This window comes from Peromyscus maniculatus, chromosome 3, assembly GCF_049852395.1.
Source record: "Peromyscus maniculatus bairdii isolate BWxNUB_F1_BW_parent chromosome 3, HU_Pman_BW_mat_3.1, whole genome shotgun sequence".
Taxonomy (NCBI): domain Eukaryota; kingdom Metazoa; phylum Chordata; class Mammalia; order Rodentia; family Cricetidae; genus Peromyscus; species Peromyscus maniculatus.
This window is the reverse complement of record NC_134854.1, coordinates 169,295,769-169,315,617: the sequence shown is the minus strand read 5'-3', so window position 1 is coordinate 169,315,617 and position 19,849 is coordinate 169,295,769. Positions and strand designations below refer to the sequence as shown.

Here is a 19,849-nt window from a genome sequence, read left to right as displayed (position 1 = left end):
ATTCACTCTTCTGTCAGAGATAAGGCACTTGCTGAGTGGTTTGTTACCCAGGCTGTGTGGCTGAAATGGAGGGACCACCTTTTCTTTGCTGTGTTACCACATAGCACTCATTCTGGGATAATTTTGGGTTTCTGCACATTCAGAAGCACCTCAGTTTAATTTGCTTTCCCCTCCTTTGGACTACATATTCCACTAGGAATAGGATTTCCTTCATTGGCCTCAATGTATGTGACCCAGTTCTGTAACACGAATCTTAAAAGGTCTTATTAATAAAAACACTCAGGAGCCAGATATTGGGGTGATAGCTGAGAGATCAGAGAGACAGAACAAGCCACAGATAACCTCACCTCGCCAACTTCTCAGCAGATCCTATTTCCTCAAATTGGAAGCCTCTGAGTCCTCATCCTAATGGATCTCAGCTGAGCTGCTGCTAAAAGCCTAAAAGCCTAAAAGCCTCAAGTTCCTGGCCCTCATGCCTAATATACCTTTCTGCTTCCTGCCATCACTTACTGGGATTAAAGGCATGTGTCTTTCTCAAGCAAAGACATAAGATCTCAAGTACTGGGATTAAAGGTGTGTGCCACCACATCTGGTTCTGTTCCTAGTGTGGCCTTGAACTCACAGAGATCCACACAGATCTCTGCCTCCCAAGTGATAGGATTAAAGGTGTCTGTGCCACCATTTTCTGGCCTCCATGTCTAATCTAGTGGCTGTTCTGTTCTCTGACCCTCAGATAAGTTTATTAGGGTGCACAGTATATCAACCACATTTCCCCTTTTTTTGTTTAAAAAAAGTTATAACTAATATAAGAAAAAGTATATACAATAAGTATATACAATATATACAGTCAAGAATTACATTAACAATGTCCAGTCCATTAACATTTGACAAATTCAGACAAAAAATTTCATTATTTATCCTATTTTGGTGAGTCCAATACAAAATTTATATATAATATAAAAAAATCCTATCCAATGTAAAATATTTAAAACAAGTAGTTCCTTTTAAAAAGTAGATTCAATAATCTACCTTTTTATCTTATATCCATATTCTCTCTTTTTTCTTTTCTGAGTAGATTCAAAAATCTACCTTTTATCATTTCTATATCTTCCCTTTTTTCTTTTTAAAGTAGATTCAATAATCTACCCTTTTATGCTATTATTTCTATACAAAAAAGATCTTTGGGGATCTTTTTGACTTGGATCTTTCTAGAAGCTGTTGAACTGAGTAGGTTGCCTGATAATGACTCCCCCTTTCTCTGGATACAGCCCTGTGCAGATGCTACTATGTGTAAGTCTGTATCCCATAGCTAAGATATATCAGAGCAGGAATGTTAACATATTTATTTACTTTATTTTATATTCTTTTTTCCTTTCTCATGTCTGTTTCTCCTGGTCTTTATTGACACCAATCTGCCTTCAGTAGTGTTGAAGTGAAGATTGCTAGTTGAAGGTGCTGTGAGAAAGTTGTTTTATTTGTTGAGTCATTTGTCCAGAGTTCCAAAGTTCAGCTTAAACTCCTGCCAGGGCCCACCTTGTGGGACCCGAGTTACCGAGCTGAGAATGCTTTCATTCCAGGAGGAGCACTCTTTCCTCTCAGGAAAACAAGGGAAGGAGTGACATTGGCCATCTCCATTCTCTCTCCACTCTGCCTTTTCCTTTGAAGGCCATCGTCCCATGCAGGATTTGTTTTCCTCTCTTCCTGTGTCTGCCTCTTGTTTGCTTTGGCAGAGGAGTGAAGTCGTTCTTCCTCCTGTTTAAGGCTTTTTGAAATAGGGTCTCACTCAGTTGTCCAGTCAGGCCTCGAACTTACTGTGTAGGCTGGTCTCAGACTCCTGGCAGTTTTCATGACTCAGCTTTCGGAGTGCTGCATTTATAGGTCTGCACCATCTTGCCTGGAAAAGTGTGCTGGGATTGAGTCCAGGGCTCTGTGTGCTAGGTAAGTCATCTACACTGAGCTAACCTCCAGCCCTACGGCACTCTTCAGATGGTTAACATTTTTTTTTTTTTTTTAAGACATTTTTATTTATGTATGTGTGGATGCCCGAGAAGGTCAGAAGAGAGTGTTGTATTCCTTAGAGCTGTAGTTAGAGGTGATTGTGAGCTGCCTGATATTGGTGCTAGGGAACTGAACTTGGTTCCTCTGGAAGAGCAGCAAGTGTTCTTAACCACTGAGGCATCCCTCCAGCCCCAACTTAACTGCTCAGCCCTCCCTCCAGCCCATGTTAACTGCTCAGCCCTTCCTCCAGCCCATGTTAACTGCTCAGCCCTCCCTCCAGCCCATGTTAACTGCTCAGCCCTCCCTCCAGCCCTTGTTAACTTCTCAGTCCTCCCTCCAGCCCATGTTAACTGCTCAGCCCTCCCTCCAGGCCATGTTAACTTCTCAGCCCTCCCTCCAGCCCATGTTAACTTCTCAGCCCTCCCTCCAGCCCATGTTAACTTCTCAGCCCTCCCTCCAGCCCATGTTAACTGCTCAGCCTTCCCTCCAGCCCCAACTTAACTGCTCAGCCCTCCCTCCAGCCCCAACTTAACTGCTCAGCCCTCCCTCCAGCCCATGTTAACTGCTCAGAAACCTAACTGAACACCAACATGATTTAATTAATTCTTTGTTTTGGAAAAATGATATCTTTGTTTTTTGTTTTTGTTTTTAAATATAACAACTAGTAGTTCTGGCATCTTTATGGTATATTTATAGTACAATAATAAAAAAAATCTCTGTCATGTTTGTTCTCAACCTAATTGCTATAGTGGGTATCTACACATTTCACCAACTGTGGCTGGAGATATGACTCAGCAGTTAAGAGAACTGGCTGCTCTTCCAGAGAACCCAGGTTTGATTCCCAGCATACACAAAGTGGCTTACAACTATCTGTAACTCCAGTTCCAGGGGGTCTGACACCCTCTTGTGGCCTCCCTGGACACTGGGCTTGAATGAGGTATACTGACATTCTTAAAGGCAAAATCTCATACACATATAATTTTTTTTTTTAAATTTACAAGTTGGTGAGAAGAATATTGGTAACTGAAAAAAATCATTGAGGAGCTTTTCCCTTGTCCATTTTCTGCTGGCATGATCGAGTGGTCCTTCCAGTCATTTGACCGCAGGGAAGGAAGGATATTACTGCATTCCTGTCTTAAGTATATTGATTACTATTAAAATTGATGGTTTTATCATATTCTGTAATCATATCCGTACCAGTTCCCAAGAATAATGTTTTTAGATTTGGTAAAAGCTGAACTGAGCTCAGGCTTTGATGCTGTGGAAGCCTAAAGTGATGCCGCAGCAGCATCCCTGTGCACCTGCGCCTCGGCAGCTGCAAGGTGCAGCTGTGAGCAGGGTGCGAAAACAGTACTGTGTAGTGTGTAGTAGAGTGCTCAGCACGGAGCAACTCTTTTTCCAGGCGCGGGGGAAGGGACTTTGGAGACAGGGTTTCTCTGTGTAGCACTGACTGTCTTTGAACTCACTCTGTAGACCAGGCTGGCCTCAAACTCACAGAGATCCGCCTGGCTCTGCCTCCTGAGAGCTGGGATTAAAGGCGTGTGCCACCACTGCCTGGCTAAGTTTTCAAATTCTTAATGAAACAGCCTGTTATGAAATGGTGGAAGTTTTCATGGTATTAAGTAGTGTTTAAGTACTTTGGCATTCAACACATAATCTGTTGAATGCTGTAAAGTGCCTTCCTTAGAACTCTTCCCCTGCTGTGGTACATTCATGCAATCTCTATTTCTTAGTTCTTGCCATGTGAGCTTCTGTGTTTGAGTTTTCATTCCTAGAGCCTAGAGCAGTTTCTGCACATGGAACACTCTGAGTAAGTTTTGTTGCATTTTGATAGGGGTGAAGTACATTCTCTGTGTTCAGGGAAATAGATACCTGAGCTGTATTTTTTTTTTTGTTGTTGTTGTTTAATCTTGTCACTTGAGAGGTTGAGCACATGGTGTTTGCTAAATGTGCTAAATCATCAATTAGATTATGCATGAAAAACCCCGAGACCATGACCTAAGCATCTTTATTCTGTAATTCACTGGCCAGGTTTAAAGTCTATATAATAAAGTTGTGTTTTTATTAACAAGATTTATTTTGACATTTTAGATATTTTTGAAGATTATGCTTCTCCTACCACCGCAGCCCAAACCCTGCTGTACACAGCTGCGAAGAAAAGGAAAGAGGTATACAGTTGTCTTAACTGAAAAGCAGCTTGTGTTGAGTTGATGTCCTGATGTCCTCAGTACTTAACAATTTATATCTGCATTACTTACAACCTATCACTTCAAATAGGTTTTTTTTTCCAAGTAAAAGATTGAAGTATCTTTGATACCTTTCTTCTTGAGTTTATAGTTGATGAATAAAATACAATAAAATGGCTTTAATCTTGAAAATTGAATTGAAAATGCACATCGTATTCAACATGGTGGTGACAAGATGGAGATTCATGCAGATTGAAATAGATTTTTCTGTTCCTTTAGGTGTTGCCAAAAATGATGGCGTTCTGTTATCAAATACTAACAGACCCGAACTTTGACCCTAGGAAGAAAGATGGAGCCCTGCATGTGATTGGTTCCCTGGCTGAGATTCTGTTGAAGGTTAAGACTATTAATTTCTTTTTCTCATATCTTGGAAGGTATTTGTGTAGTGTATGTGTGATAGTGTGTGTGTTCATGTGTATACACATGTGTTTTGGAGGCCAGAGTGAGGTGTCTTCTGTTACAGCTTCCCACTTTATTTATTTTTGTTATTTTTCCCACTTTATGTGTGTGGGTGTTTGTCTGTGCGTGTGTCTGTGCACCATGTGCATGCCTGATGCCTGGAGAGGCTAGAAGAAGGTGTCAGAGTCCCTGAAGCTGGAGTTAGAGATGGTTATGAGGTACTGCATGAGTACTGGTACTGAACCTGGGTCCTCTAGAAAAGTAGCCAGTGCTCTTAACTGCTGAGCTGTCTCTCTAGCTGCTATTTATTTATTTTTAGACAGACCTCTCATTAGCTTAGAACTTAGCAATTACTAGACTGGCTGGCCATTGAGCTTTGGGGATCTGCCTGTTGCTGTGCTCCCCACCTCCCCCATGCTTAGATTATAAAGATTATTCCTGACTCGTTTGAAAGATGCAATGTGTAGATCAAACAATTTTACAAAATTGGGTATTAAATGCAAGTCACTGTAAATATACTTTTGGGAAAGTGGCTCTCACATACGATGGAGTCATTGGTCACTGAAATTGACTTTCTGTTCTTTTTTTTTTTTGACTTCCTGTTCTTAACAGAAGAGTTTATTCAAGGACCAAATTGAGCTGTTCCTACAGAATCATGTATTCCCATTATTATTGTCTAACCTGGGATATCTTCGAGCTAGAGTAAGTTTTGGTTACATCTGTTATAAATATTAAGATCTCACCTGTAGGGTAGTTTCTGAAGTGAATGTGATGATTTGTTAAAAGATTTCATGTGTGACACTGTCACAGGGCGCTGCCATCTCTGGTGGCTGCCCCCCGACACAGCGGTGTCATCGGTGGCTGCTCCCCCCCCCCCCCACACAGCGGTGTCATCAGTGGCTGCCCCCCCCCCCCCGACACAGCGGTGTCATCGGTGCCTGCCCCCCCCGACACAGCGGTGTCATCGGTGGCTGCCTCCCGACACAGTGGTGTCATCGGTGGCTGCCATCGGTGGCTGCCCCCCGACACAGCGGTGTCATCCGGTGCCTGCCCCCGACACAGCGGTGTCATCGGTGGCTGCCCCCCGACACAGCGGTGTCATCCGGTGCCTGCCCCCAACACAGCGGTGTCATCGGTGGCTGCCCCCCGACACAGCGGTGTCATCGGTGGCTGCCCCCCCCCACAGCGGTGTCATCCGGTGGCTGCCCCCCGACACAGCGGTGTCATCGGTGGCTGCCCCCCCCCCCCCCCCCCCCCGACACAGCGGTGTCATCCGGTGGCTGTCCCCCCCCCACAGCGGTGTCATCGGTGGCTGCCCCCCCCAACATAGCGGTGTCATTGATGGCTGCCCCCCGACACAGCGGTGTCATCCGATGGCTGCCCCCCGACACAGCGGTGTCATCGGTGGCTGCCATTGGTGGCTGCCCCCCAACACAGCGGTGTCATCGGTGGCTGCCATCGGTGGCTGCCCCCCGACACAGTGGTGTCATCGGTGGCTGCCATCGGTGGCTGCCCCCCGACACAGTGGTGTCATTGGTGGCTGCCCCCGACACTGTCACAGAGCACTGTCATCCAGTCACTACCCCTTCTTTATTGCAGTCTTGCTGGGTGCTGCACGCATTTAGTTCTCTGAAGTTTCATAATGAGCTCAACCTCAGAAATGCGGTTGAATTAGCCAAGAAGAGCCTGATTGAAGACGAGGAGATGCCCGTCAAGGTCGAAGCTGCCCTTGCTCTGCAGTCACTGATCTCTAACCAGACTCAAGGTGATGATGATTATGTCTTTTTTTTTTTTTTTTTTTTTTAAATAAATGGCCTTACATAATCTCATTCACTTCCTTCCTTAATGGAGATTTCTAAGCCCTAGGGTCCAGAGTTTAGATTCCTTGCCCCCTTCTGGATTTTATAGGTACTTATTCTGCCTGTTTTAGGAGCTCTGTTAATTGTGGTTTCCAGTTAACAATTGCTGGGTACTGGGTTAAGCTGGGCCTTAAGACACATGGACCAGCTTTGGTGCTCTGACTAGCCATATAGGGCCGGGAAGGTATCCAGCAGCTTCTCTCTGAAGCTTAACAAAGCTGACAAGGCTCTAAACCTGTCAGGCCTTCATTTTCTGTCTCTGTTTAAGAAGTTAGATTGGACAGCACCAAGATTCAACTCCAGAGTCTCTATGGTTCTACCAGTTCAGAATGTAGTATTTCCAGTGGGTAGTGACACAGGTATTTTGTTTGTTTGTTCAAGATCCAAATAACCTTTGCAAGCAAGTACAGCTTTATGATAACATGGAGCTTGAGTCCTGTTTTATGGGGGAGATTAGATGAGGTGTAAAGATTTGCTCGGGGGTGGGGTGGGTAGAGATGGTCAGGATGGGTCAGCCCCCGTCAGTGCTGACCATGGTATCTGTAGACGGGAGTTCTCACACCTGTCATGGGGATCCACAGTCAGGCTGATGACACAACATTTGTACAATTAGAATTTCTCAGGGTGAGGGTGCAGAGCTATTGTACTTTGGGGTAAGACAGCTCTTGCTTAGGCAGAACACCACACCCTGATGCTGTGTGTGTGACTCTAGGAGGGTTACTTAATACAGCTTTGTAACTTGCTCATCACAGCACAACATCTAGAGCCTTATCTAGGAGTTACAATGTGTGAGTGACCAACTCTTGCTGATTTCGTTTATCTGACTGCCTTAGCCAAGGAGCACATGAAACCACATGTGAGGCCTATCATGCAGGAGCTGCTACATATCGTCAGAGAGACGGAGAATGATGATGTCACCAACGTCATCCAGAAGATGATATGTGAGTACAGTCAAGAGGTGGCCTCCATCGCTGTTGACACAACCCAGCACTTGGTAAGTGTTGGATGACTTCTGCTGGAGAGATGTAACAAGCCTCTTCACCCCAAATAAATAGGTCACTGATAACAGACTGAAGAAATGATTCTCTTCAAGTCTAGCTTAGTGAACCAGTGAGTCAAGGCAGCCACATCACTGAAAAGCCTGTTGTAAATGGGTGACTCTAAGAACTGCATCCCTGGAGCCCTTGCATCATTTTAAGGCAACTTACTCTCTCCCCAAGCACTTGCTGTCTTTATAACTTGGAGAGGAGCCTTGTGAATCTCAAGAACTTTCTGAATTCCCTTTTGTGAACCTTGTAAGTTTTATTTGCTCCCTGAGTCTTATAAGCCTTCCCTTCCCTCCACTTCCTTTAAGAAGAAATAGCCATATAGCAACAGTAAGAATGAGCTAAGTGTATACTAGTTTGGTAAAGAATCCTTAATGGGGCGGGAGAAATGGCTCAGTGGTTAAGAGCACTGTCTGCTCTTCCAGAGGACCTGGGTTTAATTCCCAGCACCTACATGGCCGCTCACAACTGTCTGTAATTCCAGTTCCAGGGGATCTGATACCTTCTTCTGGCCTCCACGGCATCAGCCATGTGTGTGGTGTACAGACATATATGCAAGCAAAACACCTATGCATATTTTAAAAAAAGCACCCCCCCTCCCAATTAATTAAACTCCAGAATTTGGAGTTGAGTTTTATTATAAACAAAATCTTAATATGATCATATTTGCCTTAGTCATTAAGATATTCCTGAGGCTGGGTTGATGAGCCTTAAATTAGCCCCGATCAGGGTAGTCCTTTCACCTGTAATACCCTGCAGAGCCGTAATGACGCTCTCGACGCGAGCCTTCTGAACTCTTACTTTTGCACTTGGAAATGGAGTTTCATTTCCCTTCTTTAGAAAATTTAAAGTTTATTTTTATTGTATATGAACAGTGTGTGTGTGTGTGTGTGTGTGTGTGTGTGTGTGTGTGTGTGTGTGATGCAGAATGTGGAGGTGAGAGGACAACCCTGTGGAGTTGTTTTCTCCTTCCACCTTTGTGTGTATTCTGGGGATTGCACTCCTGTTACTTACCTTGTGTGGCAAGTGCCTTTTCCCACAGAACCATCTTGCCAGTCCAGGAGAATGTTTTTTGTTGCCTCTTTGATAAAAATTTTCCTATTTTCTCCCCTCTTCTATACTTCCAGTGGAGTACCAGACTGAACTAAGTCCTGCTCCTGGACCTTTTCTTCTCTTTTTGTCTATGTCTGTTTTTGTCTCATTTTCTGAATGATCTTTGATTTCATCTTCTAAATGTCCTATCACATCTTTCCTTTTAGAAACACTTGTTTTCAGTGTTTCTAGATTTTGATTTTGTCTAAAGATAACTAGAAGTTAAATAAATGTTAGTCAATGGCTGTAATAGCTAATATGTGTTTCATGTCGTGACTATAATAAATGCAGAAGGATGTTTATATAAGTGTGGCATGATCTGTCATTGCAAGAAAAAAGATGATTTAGCTAACAAAGTGTAGAATTAGTGTCTGAGAAATGCTAGCATTTTGGGATGTGGCACTGCCTCTCTGCCATGGTGCAATGGTACCAGCTAGTGAGTATTCTAATGTAATTTTTACAGGCTGAGATTTTTGGTAAAGTTCTTCAAAGTGATGAGTATGAAGAAGTCGAAGACAAAACTGTCATGGCTATGGGAATTTTACACACTATCGACACTATCTTAACAGTTATGGAAGATCATCAAGAGGTACGATTCTTTGTGTTTTATTATAATGGTTATATTAACTGAAATTTATATGACCAGTGGTTCTGAATTCTTGTCTGTTTAGCTTGGTGTGTGTGTGTGTGTGTGTGTGTGTGTGTGTGTGTGTGTGTGTGTGTGTGCGCGTGCGCGCGCGCACGTACTTGCCATGGCATGTGCGTAGAAGTTAGAGAACAACTTTTGGGAGTCTGTTTTCTTCTTCCATCATGGGTTTTGGGGACTGAACTCAGGTGGCCAGGCTTTTTGTGGCAAATGATTTTTTTCCCTTTAATTTATTTTTTAAATTTATGTATTTGTTGTATGTATATTGAATGTATGTGCACATGTATGTGACTGCCCTTAGAGTCCATAAGAGGCATTGGATTCTTGGAATTGGAGTTTTACGCATTTGTGGGCCACCTGATATGCTGGGATATGAACCCAAGTCCTCTGAAAAAGCAGCAAGCACTCTTAACCACTGAGCTTTTTCTCCAGCAATATGACAGCGAGTCTCACCAGCCTAAAGTCTTAGTATTAAAGATTTATATTTAGTTATATTGATAAGTTTTAAAAATTGTCCTTACTTCAGCATTTATGCAGGAAGTTTACAAGTCCATGGCCAGTCTGGGCTAGGTAGTGAAATCCTTTCTCCAAACATACAAACAAATTGAATTTCTCTCAAATTTTAAAGTAATATATTAAGATGATCGAGGAGGGATGTTACACATTTATTGAAAGTTAACGGCATAAGCCTTTGTATTAATCTGAGTCCAGGTCATTGTATCTACTGTGAATTCCAGATTGAACAGAATAAGGGACTTGCCTTCTAGGAACCCACAGTCTAATCTTAGTGGAGAAGAATGGAACTTTCAATTACAGTGACAGGTTTTAGAGTTGTAATGCAAGAGTAAGGACAGTAACAATGGGGAGGGGTAAGCAAGAACTTGAAGACACCCAGATTCCAGAGGAACATTGATCTGTAGAATTAATTTCTTGAGACAGGGTGTCATGTCACCCAGGCTGACCCCAGACTTACTCTGTAGCCAAGGATGGCCTTGAACTCCTGATCCTCCTGCCCTTACCTCTTTCCTTTGTGCTGGGACAAAGCAGGTATATATCATCACATTTTTTTATGCAGTGCTGGGGGATGAAACCCAGGGCTTCAGGCATGCTATCACTGCACCAACTGAGTCACCTAAGGCCCAGGGATAAGAATTTAGACATCCTCTTTGGGGCTCACCCCTTAGTTGGCTGAAGAATGCCAATAGGTAATGGAGTCTCCTTTGCAGAGGCAGAAATGAGGGTCAGGAGGTTTAGGGTTATTGTACTTGTCAAGCTGGTCAGTGATAGGCTATTCTGGTCACATATCAGCTTTTCCAACCCACAGTCTACCTGGGTTCTCCTTTCCAAGTGGAACATGGCCTTTCCTTAGTAAAGATTAGCCATATGTTCATTGCATTTTTGAGCACAGGCTGCTGTGTTCAGCAGTGACAGATTTGCTCAGTAAGTGAAGGTTTGAGAAGCAGGTACCAGCTCTTTACAGTGTGCTGTTAGCCATGTGACTGCAGGTTCATCTTGTGTTTGTGAGGCACCCAAGGGAGATTGCTGAAATAGTGCAGTGTTACTCTGCTGGACGCTCCTGCACCTTAGGGCTTATGTGAGGTTTTAATTTCCATATTCAATATTTTATTTTTCTCTTTTCATGTTGAAACTCTGGTCTTCTTGATAACAGTGAGTTAGACCAAATCATCTTAGAGTAGCTATACTTAAGCTAACTATACTTCTTTCACCTTGTATTTTCAATTTCATGAGACCTAAGAAATCACTAAATTCAGTTTTCCCAAGTATGGGTATGGTGAAGAGAGCAAACTGCAGGATTATTTTGAAAAATAGCATTTTGAATGTGGTGATAGTATGTTCCCCAAAATATTGTGCACCCCAATAAACTTATCTGGGGTCAGAGAACAGAACAGCCACTAGACAGACATAGAGGCCAGAAAATGGTGGCACGCGCGTGTGCGCGCACACCTACACACACACACACACACACACACACACACACACACACACACACACACACACCTTTAATCCCATCACTTGGGAGTTAGAGATCCACCCGGATCTCTGTGAGTTCAAAGCCACACTGGAAACAGCCAGGCTTGGTGACACACGCCTTTAATCCCAGGAAGTGATGGCAGGAAGCAGAAAGATATATAAGGCGTGAGGACCAGAAACTAGAAGCTTTTGGCTGGTTAAGCTTTTCAGCTTTTAGCATCAGTTCAGCTGAGATCCATTTGGATGAGGACACAGAAGCTTCCAGTCTGAGGAAACAGGATCAGCTGAGGAATTGGCAAGGTAAGGAAATTGTGGCTTGTTCTGCTTCTCTGATCTTTCAGTGTTCACCCCAATACCTGGCTTCAGGTTTGATTTTATTAATAAGACCATTTAAGATTCATGCTGTATCTTGCCTTTTACTTTATCTTTTTGATCTTGATATTAATTTTTTTTTTTTTTTTTTTTTTTTTTTTGGTTTTTCGAGACAGGGTTTCTCTGTGTAGCTTTGCGCCTTTCCTGGAGCTCACTTGGTAGCCCAGGCTGGCCTCGAACTCACAGAGATCCGCCTGGCTCTGCCTCCCGAGTGCTGGGATTAAAGGCGTGCGCCACCAACGCCCGGCTAATATTAATTTTTTTTTTTTAGACAGAGTTTTCTCTGTGTAGCTTTGGAGCCTTTCTTGGAACTCACTCTGTAGCTCAGGCTGGCCTTGAATTCACAGAGATTCGCCTGCCTCTGCCTCTAGAGTGCTGGGATTAAAGGCGTGTGCCACTACTGCCTGGCTTGATCTTGATATTAATTTTTTTTTTTAGCTTCAAGTGATGTTGGGCATTCAAAGTTAACTATACTTATCAAGGGAAGCATGAGTTAAAGTTGAGACACATTAAGCAAATCACATCTGACTTCCTGCCTGGAGATGAAAATGTAAAACCTTCAGCATAATTAGAGGCAAACCTAGCCGTAGTCTGGCCTCCTGGTCACCTGTTCTTACTTTTTTGAAGTTTAAAAATTTTTGTTTTAAAAATTCTTTCTTTCTTTTTTTTTTAAATTTTAATATAATCACATTGTTTCTCTCTTCCTTTTCTCCCCTCCAAACCCTCCCATATACCCCTTTTACTCTTTTTCAAATTTATGACCTCTTTTTTCATTAATTGTTACATACATATATGTATATTTTAGTTATATATGTGTGCATGTGTCTATATGTGGGTATGTATGTATGTGTGTGTGTGTGTGTGTATATGCCCTTGGAAGGCGCATCGTATGCCCAGGAGCTGGAGTTACTATGGATAGTTGTGTACTGTCCAACATCTGTGCCGCTAACTGAACTGGGGTTCTTACACACTCTTAACTGCTGAGACATCTCTCCTACCCCATTTGTTAACTTTATACTTCTACTTAGTATAAGTGAACTCTGGAAGCCATACTTCTTTCAAAGAAAAACATACCTATGGTTACTTAGGGCAAAATTGGAAATCAAAAATAGATACTCAAGCAGGTTCATTTTTATCTGATGTTTTAAGGATATTGGTAGAATATAGATTTTGGATCATTTGAACTTCAAAATAATAGTTTAACATATATCAAGTTATCAAACTGTACCTACAAATTATTATTTCAATTAAATAAAAAAATACCCCAAATAAAATTAAAATTGAGTATTAGACTATGTTATAAGGTTGAATTATACAGTTACCTGAAAGTGTATCTCACCACTGATTTTAACTTTTATTCATTTAAAAAATACCTGATACAAAAGCCAGGAATAGTGTCATACAACTTTAATATCATCACTCGGGAGGCAGAGCCAAGCAGTTCTCTGTGAGTTCAAGGCCATTCTGGCCTACAAAGTGAATTCCAGGACAGCCAGGGATACACAGTGAGACTGTCTTGGGGAAAAAGAATCTGATATAGGAGCTAGTCTCTGGAGGCAAAGGCAAGAAGGTGTATCTCTATGAATTTGAGGCTAGCCTGCCTACTATATATCTACTATGTAGATAATGAGTTCTACTCTATCTGGGGGTGGGTATGTGGATGTGTTGAATATTGAATAACTCAAGTCATGAAAAGATAGTTAAACTCACTGCTTACTCAGTTCTCCATTTACCAGATTCTCTTCTCAGAGATGGTAGTTTTCATCAGTTTTTTATTTTTTATTTTTTATTATTTTTTTAATCTGAGATTTTCCTTTTGCCATACTAGCAAAAAGTAAGTGCATGTATATGTATTTCATGAAGATGATAATATATTTTGCTAAAATTCCTTCTCTGGGGGAGGAGTGTGAACAACATTTACCTCCTTCCATCTAAGGTTTCAATGACAAACCAGAGTTGATTCTACCACAGTTACCCTGGAGAATCATTGAGTTTATTGAGCTTAGATCATATGTTGTGGAATATTTCTTTATACTGTATAAAGATGTGTCATTGTGATTGGTTTAATAAAGAGCCGAATGGCCAATAGCTAGGCAGGAAGAGGTTAGGCGGAACTTCCGGGGACAGAAAGGACTCTGGGAAGAAGAAAGGTGGAGATGCTAGGAGATGCGGAACAAGCAGGATGTACAGGAGGAGAGATAACAGCCACAGGCCATGTGACAGAATGTAGATTAATAGAAATGGGTTAATTTAAATTATAAGAACTAGTTAGAAACCACTGTAAGCTATAGGCCAAACTTTCATAATAAGAAGTCTCCTGTGACATTATTTGGGAAGTGGCAAGACAGAGAAAGACTCGTTACAATCATGGGTGAGCCCAAAGTAGCTACACTGGAATGTCTTCACACAGCATGGATGTTGGCTTCCTCACAAATGAAGGTCCTCTTCGATTATCCCTCCCCCTACTCTAGCCTGTATACTTTAGCCCCTGCCCCAGCACCCCAAAGCCATGTGCATTTGGGGCAGAAGTGAATATATATGGCTGGGAGGATTCTCAGGTTTGGGTCAGTGATTCTCCCCATACTCTCCTTCTATGAGGAATGTCAGTAGTTGACTGGCCTGCTCCTGATGGACTTTGGACTCTTGTAGGCAGTCACAGCTGATCTGATGAAGGGGGCAGTTGTTCTGCTCAGAAGGAAGAGCTGCATAACAATGCAGTAGGTTTAACTGACATATCAGTCAGAGTAAGCATAGAGTTTTAATAATATTCTCTTGTACATGTGTCACATCTAGACATCCAGTTGTAAGTAGACACATTCCCTGTTAAATGGATATTTGGTTGTTACTGTCACAGATATTATTGCACTGAATGGCCTTATCCAGGTCCTGTTACTGGAGTGAGAAGTGTCTGTGGGTGAATTCCTTGAGGAGATGTTGTTGGCTGAGATTACATGTGAGTGTGTAATCCTGAGGTCAGAACACCTGTCTTTCTACCCTTCACTTCTGACACAGCCTTAGTGTGTCTATTCAGTTATGTGTGAGAGTGACCGTCTCTTTATGAGCTTGAGGCTCATTTGTCTTTTTATAGGCGTAGCTGTTTTTCTGTTGAGTTGTTAGGTTTCACGTATAAGGGGTAAGGGGAACTGATGTGGTTTGTGATACCACCTGGCAGTATTTCAGTCTTGGCTGTTTGTCTTGATCTGCTCCTGCCCTTGTGCAGGAATACTCGACAGTTTTGTGGTCAGGTGGTTTCTGTGACTTTCTTTACTTCCTCATGGCTATATAAGAATTCTTTTACTTTTTCTGGTATTTTTCTATGTTACAGTTTCTTACATAGAAATCTTTGATCCATTAGGAATTCATTTGGTGTAGAATATGAGGTAAGGAAGTATCTAATTCTAAGTTTCCATGGATTTAACTTCCATTCCTATCATTGGTCTACTTTTCAGAATTTTTTTGTATTTTTGCATATTTAATTTTCACATGAAGATTGCAACTTCTCCTCTCAAAAATATCTGTAGATATTTTATTGGGATAATATTAGTTTATATAATAACCTGAGAATGATCATAGTGAATTTTAGACTCTTTAAAATTTGTCTTTAGATCACACAGCAGTTGGAGAACATCTGTCTAAGAATCATCGATCTTGTTTTACAGAAGCATATCATTGGTAAGTTCAGAGGTTAGATAAAAGGTAAACTGGGTTTTTTTTTTTTTCAATTTGATGAACTCAAAAGTACATTTTTTTAGCTCTTTAAACTTAGTGAGGTACACAGTTTTAAGAGAGGGGAACTTTTTTAAAACTTGAGGCTCATATTTCTGATATTAGCTAGGTATATTTTCATTCAGTGGTGAACCCTTAATGTGTCTAGAGAAGAATTTTTGGTTTTAGGAAATTTAGAGGATGGAGAATGTAATATCTACATTTTAAGCAGAACTGAGCTGGGGCTGGGGGTACAGGTCAGTTGGTGGAGTGCTTGCCTGGAGGGCAGGAAGCCCTGGGTTTTGTTCCCAGCTCCAGCTTACACTGACATGGGTAGGACATGCCTGGATTCTCAGCACTTCTCAGGAGGTGGAGGAAGGAAGATCAGAAGTTGGCTACATAATGAGTTTGAGGCCAGCCTGGGCTACTTGAGACCCTAGTGTGGAGGGACAGAGGAAGAAGAGAGGCAGAAGGAAAGAGGGGGAAGGAAAGAATTGGGGGGGGGGCAGGAAGACAGGGAGGAGGGAGGGAGGGGGGACTGGGATGAAGTTTATCTGGGACTTGTAAAGTGCATAAAACTAGACAAGTGTTTCACCAGAAGTATAAATCAGCAGAAAAGCTTTGAGTTTCTAAGGTGTGTACTACCTTCTTCATGAGAAAAAGCAGCATTTAGAAGTTAGATATCTTTGCTCGGAGATAAGAACTGTGCATTTTCAAATGAACTATTTAGATACAGTTTTCTTTTGACTGAGAGTAATGATAGTGTGTATAGATGCAGAATGTCTCTTTGGGCCTCCTTACTTACAGTGGGTATAATGTACTCTGAGGTAAACCGGAGAACGCTGCTGAAACTGCAAGTTCTGTAACTTGAAGAAAAAGCTCTGTCATTTATAGATGATGGTAAAACCATAAATGAGATAGTAATATATATTATCTCTGTATCATTAAGCTCCCCAAAGAATATTACTAATAGTTTATTCATTTTAAACTACATGTAGAGATATGCCAATATAGTTCTCTTATACATTTCAATATAAATTTATAGACAGAAACTCTATTTTACATTATAAAATAGAAATTTGATTTTTTTGTTATTGTTGTTGTTTGTTTGTTTGAGACAGGTTCTCACTATATAGCTCTGGCTATCCTGGAACTCTCTTTTTAGACCAGGCTGGTTCCAGAGATCCTCCTGCCTTTGCTTCCTTAGTGCTGGGACTAAATGTGTGTACCACTATGCCTGGCTGAAATTTGATTTTGTTTTTTCTCCACAGGATTTCACTATGTTGCTTTGGCTTTGCCTGGAACTTGCTTTATATACCAGGCTGGCCTTGAGCTTAGAGATCCGCCTACCTCTGCCTCCAGAGTGCTGAGATTAAAGGCGTGTGCCACTACACATGGCCTAAAATAGAAATTTCAAGGTTTTTTTTTTTTTTTTTAGTACTATGAGCAGATGGTTGCCTTGCCTTGTTGAGTAGAGGATAGATCTTAGTTAGTGTTGAAGGCAGCCTCTCTGGCTGATGCCACTGAGGAAGGTGTTCAGGGAAGCATGTGGCACATGAAAGGAATGTGTTTGAGTCCTCTGTGTGGTCCCTTTAATCTTTCTGTTTCCTCACATTCTAACCAGAGGTTTTTCCCTTCTAGAGTTCTATGAGGAAATCCTTTCCCTGGCATACAGTTTAACCTGCCATGCCATCTCCCCGCAGATGTGGCAGCTTCTGGGCATTTTATATCAAGTTTTCCAGCAGGATTCCTTCGAGTACTTTACAGGCATGCAATGTTATCCTACAGTTTTCCTTTCTGTCTAGATATACTTCCCATAACACTTGATGATTCAGTACTAATCAGATGTTTTCATTTCACTGTCCAGGGAAGGGTGGGGTGAGTATAGCAGTGATTATTCCATCCCTCAGATAGGCAGAGGAGGTGGGTCGTATGTCTCGTTTCTTAGGTTAGTTTTCATCCAGAGCATGTAGCCATGTGTTAGTTGAGTAAATATTTTCTGAACACAGCTTTGTCCTAAGCACTGTTCTCAGCCCAGCAATCCAGCAGTGAACAGCTGCAGCCCTTCTGTAGTTTTCATTCTAGTGTGGGGGGTGGGGGGATGGCAAGGGTGTACTAAAGCCCACCAGTGAGAACTTGACAGTATGTCATATGGTGCTGAGTGCAGTGAGGGAGAGAGACAGGGACAGATCATACGTGTTGTTTTGATAAACAGTGAGCATTTTAACCTTCTCAGTCTGCATTTCCTTCAGTCGTAAATAGAGTAGGTATATCATGTCCATTTCTAGTTTGTGGCTGCTAAGGGAGACAGCATTTTAGTGCTACAGAAATGTGGTTTCAATGGGAATCATTGATTTCTGCTCCTGTTGTGCAAGTCTCATTGGGATTCTGGATCTTTTCCCAGACATGATGCCTCTCCTGCATAATTATGTGACAGTAGACACCAACACTCTGCTGTCAAATCCAAAGCACTTAGAAGTCTTGTTCACAATGTGCAGGAAGGTAAGTGCATCCTGTTAGTTGTCATGTGATTCTTAATAATGTTTGGATGTTTATATTACTTTATCTGAATAGATTTATCAATTTTATTTTAAGAATGAGTTTGTGATTGTTTTAATTTTAAAGTTTCACACTATGTGTTATACATGTCACTTCAATATGTATGTACTTTGAAATTTTTTCAGTATATACATCCATCCCTCTGTATCCATAGAGACCCTTCCAGGACCCCTGTGGATATCAGACTCCATGTGTCCTCCAGTCTCATAACTAGCAAGTGTGGTATTTGCCCATCTCACCATGCATTCAACCCACTTTTATAATAATATCTAATCCAATAGAATGTTATGTAAATAGTTGTTAAGCCAGGTGGGCCAGAGAATAACAACAAGAAAAAGAATCTGTACACATTTAGTATAGATCCACGTTTTAACAAAACATTTGGTTTATGGTTGGTTGAATCCATGGATAGAGAATCTATGAAGATGGAGGGCCAGCTCTCTACTTTTCTTTCCATTTTTTTTTTCTTTCAAAAATATAAACTTATGGATGCTGGAGAGATGGCTCAGTGGTTAAGAGCACTTGTTGCTCTTGCAGAGAACTCAGGATTGGTTCCCAGTACCCATATGGTGGCTCATAACCATCTGTAACTCCAGTTCCAGGGGATTTGGATACTCTTTTGTGGCCTCTGTGGGCACCAGACTTGTACATGATGCATATACACACATGGAAGCAAGACACTTTCCACATATAAAATTAAATAAATTTAAAAAGAAAACTTAAAAACATAAACTTGTTACTAATTAAAATGCTGGGAAAACTAACCATACAGTTTGCCAGTCTATGACAGAATGGTACCAATCCTTTTATTTTTAATTGATTGTATATTAGAAGCCACCTATGTACCTAGATGTAGATCATTTGAACATAAGCAACTTAAAACAATGATAAGGGTTACAGAAGCAATACTTATTTCAGTATGTGATGATTCTTTGATGCATTTATGCACAGACATGATTGTCCACTATGTTATCTTAATCCTCTATTGGTTATATCTTAAGAATTTTTTGATGACTAAGTCATATTTTTTTTTAAAATTCTGTTTGAGACAGGGTTTTACTTTCTAGCTCTGGCTAGCCTGGAACTCACTTTGTTTACCAGGCTGGTTTGGAACTGACAGAGATCTGCCTGCCTCTGCCTTCTGAATCCTAGGATTAAAGGCATGTGACACCATGTCAGACTCTTTTTAAAACGTTTTTGTTAACATGTATTAATTATATATAATAATGTTTCATTATAAGGTTGTTTTCTTACATATACTTTTATATGTTGATCATATTTACTCATTATTGCCCTCTCTTGCCCAGCTCCAACTCCTAGTGATTCCTTCTCTCCCAAATTAGGGTCCTGTGTCCTCCTGCTACCCCCATTCTATGAATGTTCATGCCATGCTCCCCTTTTTGTGACCCAATCAATTTCCTTAGGGTTGGTTACAGGAGTACTGGCATCTTGCCAATGGCTACACCTATGAAGAAAATATCTCTTGCTTAGCAACCATTCTGAGCTTTCTTGACCTTATTTAACCCTAAGACATTTGAGAGCCCTACTTTTATCACACTGGACCTGCTGCTTATTAAATTGTTCCAGGTTTCAGAGCTCCTGTGTTGGAGCCGTGTTTGAACTCAGGTGTGTGGCTCCACAGCCCATTTGTAAATTACAAGGTATGTCTTGTTTTTTTTAACCTTTTTGCAAACCAAGATCAGACAGGCTTTGGGCTCAGAGAGAACTGTCTGTCTGCCTTCCAGTGCTGTGATTAAGGTATGCACCACCATACCTGCTCGGCCCGTTGCTTTTCTAAAAGCAGTGATCCCTGCTGGGTTGATGGCACAGGCCTTTAATCCCAGCACTTGGAAGGCAGAGATAGGGGGAGTTCTCTGAGCCTGATGCCAGGCAGTCCACACAGTGAGTTCCAGGCCAGCTAGGGCTACATAGAGA

General features: G+C 41.6%; 1 protein-coding gene across 3 annotated transcripts in view; it reads left to right on the top strand.

Moving 5' to 3' along the window:
• Ipo8 (importin 8) overlaps window positions 1-19,849 on the top strand; it is a 66,704-nt gene that overhangs the window by 30,683 nt on the left and 16,172 nt on the right. For all 3 annotated transcript variants that reach the window (XM_006986670.4, XM_006986671.4, XM_006986672.4), the window contains exons 11-19: window positions 4,090-4,166; window positions 4,464-4,580; window positions 5,256-5,345; window positions 6,243-6,408; window positions 7,336-7,496; window positions 9,104-9,229; window positions 15,256-15,322; window positions 16,997-17,122; window positions 17,760-17,857. In XM_006986670.4, the coding sequence (XP_006986732.1) occupies window positions 4,090-4,166; window positions 4,464-4,580; window positions 5,256-5,345; window positions 6,243-6,408; window positions 7,336-7,496; window positions 9,104-9,229; window positions 15,256-15,322; window positions 16,997-17,122; window positions 17,760-17,857 (1,028 nt within the window). The remainder of the gene's footprint in view (window positions 1-4,089; window positions 4,167-4,463; window positions 4,581-5,255; window positions 5,346-6,242; window positions 6,409-7,335; window positions 7,497-9,103; window positions 9,230-15,255; window positions 15,323-16,996; window positions 17,123-17,759; window positions 17,858-19,849) is intronic.